This window comes from Austrofundulus limnaeus, unplaced genomic scaffold (genome assembly GCF_001266775.1).
Source record: "Austrofundulus limnaeus strain Quisiro unplaced genomic scaffold, Austrofundulus_limnaeus-1.0 Scaffold378, whole genome shotgun sequence".
NCBI classification, from domain to species: domain Eukaryota; kingdom Metazoa; phylum Chordata; class Actinopteri; order Cyprinodontiformes; family Rivulidae; genus Austrofundulus; species Austrofundulus limnaeus.
The window spans coordinates 63,254-68,434 of NW_013952780.1; the positions used below are offsets into that span (position 1 = coordinate 63,254).

General features: G+C 39.8%; 1 protein-coding gene across 2 annotated transcripts in view; it reads right to left on the reverse strand.

The window, feature by feature from the left end:
• Nucleotides 1-1,036: 1,036 nt before the first annotated feature.
• Nucleotides 1,037-5,181, reverse strand: part of LOC106528418 (plasminogen activator inhibitor 1 RNA-binding protein) — a 13,949-nt gene continuing 9,804 nt past the window's right edge. Inside the window, exons 7-9 of one of the 2 annotated variants that reach the window (XM_014023584.1) lie at nt 4,233-4,298; nt 3,935-4,120; nt 1,037-2,541 (exon numbers count right to left, since the gene is read on the reverse strand). In XM_014023584.1, coding sequence (XP_013879038.1) covers nt 2,482-2,541; nt 3,935-4,120; nt 4,233-4,298 — 312 coding nt within the window. In that variant the 3' untranslated portion in view covers nt 1,037-2,481. Of the gene's footprint in view, nt 2,542-3,934; nt 4,124-4,232; nt 4,299-5,181 lie in introns of both variants that reach the window. The other variant, XM_014023583.1, reaches the window with a different exon arrangement.

Sequence of the window (5,181 nt, forward strand, 5' to 3'; positions counted from 1 at the left end):
ACCATGATGTTCCCACCTCCAAACTTCACTGTTGGTATGGTGTTTTTGGGCTGATGTGCAGTGCCATTTGACCTCCAAACATGATGTGTATTCTGGCATCCAAACAGTTCAATGTTGGTCTCATCTGACCAGACTATATTCTCCCAGTATTACYCAGGCTTGTTTAAATGTTGTGCAGCAAACTTTAAAGGAGCTTCAACATGCTGTTTCTTCAGCAGTGGAGTCTTGCGTGGTGAGCGTGCATACAGGCCATGGTGGTTCAGTGCATTACTTATTGTTTTCTTTGAAACAATCGTACCTGCTAATTCCAGGTCTTTCTGAGGCTCTCCACAAGTGGTCCTTGGCTCTTGGACAACTCTTCTGATAATTCTTTTCACTCCTCTGTCAGAAATCTTGTGAGGAGCACCTGGTCGTGGTCGGTTTATGGTGAAATAATGTTCTTTCCACTTCTGAATTATGGCCCCAACAGTGCTCACTGGAACCTTCAGAAGTTTAGACATTCTTCTGTAACCGATGCCATCATTATGCTTTGCAACAATAAGGTTGTGAAGGTCTTGAGAGAGCTCTTTACTTTTACCCATCATCACGGTTCTTGTGTGATACCTGGCCATCATTTGGGACTGAACCAGCTGATATTAACTTGCACTGACAAGGGGCAGGCTTGTTTTATAATTACTGAGAGAGTTCAGCTGGTGTCTTGGCTTTCCATGCCTTTTTACACCTCCCTTTCTTCATGTGTTCAATACTTTTTCCCTGTGCCATTCCACATTATTACAAATAACTTCATTTCTGGACATTTATGGTTTGATTTCTTTGTATGTATGGATCACTTGGGTTGTTACCYACATCTGGTGAAAATTTCATGTCATTAGCACCTCTAGTAATATATTTACTGAGAAAAATGGTGATGTGTTCAATGCTGATTTTACCAGCTGTAAATATTGCTACACAGGAAGTGGTATAACTATTAAAAACCCATCAGATATTTGTGCCGAGAGCAGATTTAAAATGAATAAAAAGTCAGTGGCAGCAGACGTGTAACACCTCTAAAGCATTTTATTAGAACAGGGATGTTTGCAGAGAAACTTTCATTTTCATGTGGCTCAGTCCTACGAGGAAAACCGCTCCAGCCATCTGCTTCAGTGCATTTCAAGTGAGTAAAACATGTAAAGCTTTAAATTCAATCGTTTATCAACACCCCCACCCCCCAATGAGATCTACCTGCTTTAATAAAAGCGTCGTCTCACTGGAAACACTGAGGCAGGTGGCTTAAAGCACCTTTAACTTACATTCTGTGGCCCAGTGATTGTTCCACAAAAACATTTAACTTGATCAGTGCTTCTGCACAGACGCTTTAAAAAATATATATTTAAAACAACAACAAAGTAAATCTTCTGGGGACTGTGGCTGATTAAAGTACTTTGAGTACAGACACTGAAGGAGCCAGATATACATGTTCCTGGTCCTTTCACCGTTCTTCGCTACATTTAAACCATCGATTCCCCAAAAAAGGCAAGAACTACTTCAAACCAGAACGGTTCGGTCCCAACCGGTGGTCCTCAATCCTGATCCTTCAGGACCGCCGTCCTGCAGGTTTTAACTGTTTCTCTGCTCATCTGCAGGTCTTCATGTTCTGCAGAAGCCTGGGAGGTTTGAAGCAGGGAGGTGTGGTAAATCCTGCAGGGCGGCGCTCCGAGACCAGAGGGTACAAAAAAATAAAATAAAAATAAAAAACAGCTATTTCCTTAGAGGACCAGCCTAACAAAGACTGGGACAGCCCAGAAACAGGGAGCACAAAGCATTACTAACCACTGGTCCACTTTATTTGTATTTAAAAAGGTCAAGTTTCACTGCACACCAAGTCAATCTGCTGGTTGTTGTCCCGACTCAGCCGTCGACAGTCAGGACCAAATAATTACACCTCAARGCACATTATGCTGTACTTCACACATCTAATACAAGGTTCTCCTGTAGTGTAACGCTACCACATCAGTGTGTGTTACTGAGGGACGGGGGGACCCCCACTACAAACTCTTCTACAGATGACTTCACACAACTTAACTGAAGTCATCAGGAAAAAAAAACAAGAGAGATGCACACACTTTATTCCAACTGCAGAAATACATCAAATTCAAGCTGCACAAAAAATATTAAAGTATGTATAATCTCTGGGAAAATAAAAAGATAAAAGAAAACATCCCTGCTTTCATGTTCCTAGATACAAAACTTCAGTGTAACAAGAGGTCCTTTTCCATTTTTTTTTTTTTTCGTTTTTGCTCTTTAAAACTGATAAAACTTTAGTCCTCCGGTGTTGTGAGTGGTATGGGATGACAAGTCTGCCATGTTTTTATGTTGTTTTTTTTTAATCTTTGTTTTTTGTTTTTTTTCTTATATACTTGAAGATGTGGTAAGCATGCAAGCCTCGTAGAGGAGGGGCCCGGAAGGGCAGATGGGTCGGGCTGGTGGTGAGACACGGAGCTTTTAGGCCAAGGCTGGGAAGGCCTCGGGATCGTCCACGTTAGGGACCGACGCTCCACCCGCCTGACGGAGCAAACACAGGATGAACAGACTGCTGGGTGCATTTAAAGACATCTTTAAGTGATGAAGAACAATTCTGTTTTATAAACATCTAACACTTCTTTTACACGAGTTAGGAACATCAGTCTGCTGCTGAAATAACAGAAATCTTGGATGAGCCATCAGTTATTTACAAAATAAACGCCTCAGATTGTTTTTATTTAATCCTTTGGTTGTCAGAGTGAGAAGATGAAATCACTGGTCCTCATGCAAGAACCGTTCGTACGCACAGATTTGTTCTTAAGTTGTGCGTACGAGTGATTTAGGAGAATTTGTCACATTCACCATTTTTCTCTTATTGTAAAATTTTTTTCAGATACAAACAAAATTCACGAGTGGTCCAGACCTGTCGTATATTTTACCAGCAGTCAGTCTGCTGTTATCCAGACTGATTTTATTCACTATTAACTTCATTTTCATTAGTTTGAAGATATTTAGAGCTGAAAATAAATCACACTCCATAATTATGTTGACAGTAGGTTATTCTGTTTGAACTGGAATTAGATTTTAAATGTAGCTAATGACATAAATTGGTTAGATTAAAATAAATTGGCTATTAATGCTGTTGTATAACACTACAATATTAGTATGAAGATTTCAAACTACAAACCAACTTAAATTATGCATTAAATTAAGTTTGGAGACAGTTTAAAACACTTTTCCCCCCAGAAACATATCTGACACCACTTGGTGCACAACTGCTCTTCTTCTGAATAAATGAAAACTATGTAACACAGTTGTTTATATTTGAATTAAAAGTATTTGACCAAAGGAAAACRGGAGCAGGACTAGAGAGAGAAGAATATGATTTATATTTTTATTTCTGTGACTGTAACGACCCACAGGAGACACGACATTAACAGCAGTCATTTCYTTCCTCGGCTTTAGCAGGTCTGACGCTGCTAAAAATGACAGATTTTCTTTTCTGGATCTCTGACAGCAGGACTTTAATCTCCAAAATCATAAAGTTCTTTTTTACTTTGTGATGTCATTTATGAATGAACACTTCCTGGTATGTGGGGCAGGAAACGTAGCCTTATATGGTGTTTTAGGGTGGTAATTATGCTAATTTCCTCTCCTCGTACACGAGCAGCTGGTACACATTCATCAGTTTACGCAGCTCATTTACACACTTTTCCTGATGATAGAAGAGTTTGTTGAATCTGACGTGACATGTTCGTACGAACCCTTCTTATGAAGAGAAATTTAGGATAAAATTATGAACATGTTCTTGCATGAGGCTCAATGATCCTAACATTTCCACAGAACCAGACTTTAAAGTGTCAGAGTCAGTGTGAGCTGATGGTTTTAACAGCGTGCAGATTTACCACTGAGATAAAACAGTTTTTGTTGTTACCTTTTCAGATCGTCCTCCCCCGCGTGCCGTCCGGCTGCCTCCCCCTCCGCGGCCTCCCCTGCCCCCACGAGGGCCCCCACGCCCGCGGCCGGGACGGCCCAGGTCTCCGAAGTTGATCTCCAGCTGAGATGTGATGTCGTTGGCTGGTTTGCGGAAATGGTGGTCACCGGACTCGTCAGTGGCGGGCTGCTGAGAAGATTTCAAACCGTCAACTGAACGCCTGCGTTCATGGTTTAATAATAATAACAATAAACAAGGTTCGGGGGACTACATGGGTTCTGATGAGAAGTCCAGGTACCTTGTGGTAAACGGCGTGAGCCTCTGGTTCCGTCTCTGAGCCTTCAATCAAAGCACCAACAGGCCTCTGAGGAGGAGGAGGGAGAAAAGACATCATGTTGTGTTTTATTATAATACATCACATCAAACAGGARGAAGTCAGGTTTGGTTAAAATAACCTCAGCATATTTTCAGATTCCTGGTTTTAAGCTACATTTGACCATCATGAGGTCATAAACACTTCCACAGACGTTTTGATTTGTCTTCCTGACAGGATAACTCTTTAATATCTGTTCTGGAGCCTATTTTTAGGTTTGCTGAGGACGAATCTTTCATGTCGTTACAAAGAGGAAACCTCAAACAATATTTGCCTATTGAGATTCATCAGCTTAGAATTTTTTTTTAAAAATAAATAAAAATTTGCTAGGTTGCAGAGAAAATTACAAAAATGTAAGACGTTTCTGCTCAGTTATTTTTTTTTTGTAGCTACTGCTCAAAACAAAATATTCAAGGTAAAACTTTAGCTATTTCATTTAACGACCTGAAGCTAAGGTATTTATTCAGGGGTCAACATTAGGGACAGATGTACATCATTTGTAAAAATGAAGGGAAAAATAAAAATGTCTTAAAGCCATGTGGAGTTTAAACTAGAGATCGACCGATACAGGTTTTTGAAGGCCGATACAGATACTGATTTTTTAAACATCAGTCTAACCGATACGCCGATACGTGCAGCCGATATTTTCTGGCCGATTCTTGAAGCTGATACTGCCTTTTCTTCCTCCATTAACATGATTAAAATAAGAATAACAAATGTTACACAAGTCTTGATTAAAAAAAAAAAAACTTATATTAACTAAGCCTTGTCTGATGCAGGCTGTATTAAGTGCTACCACACAGGATTTCTTCTTTAAAAAAATTAAAAATAAATAAATTCATTATTTATCTTATCTAATGCTAAATATTCTGTT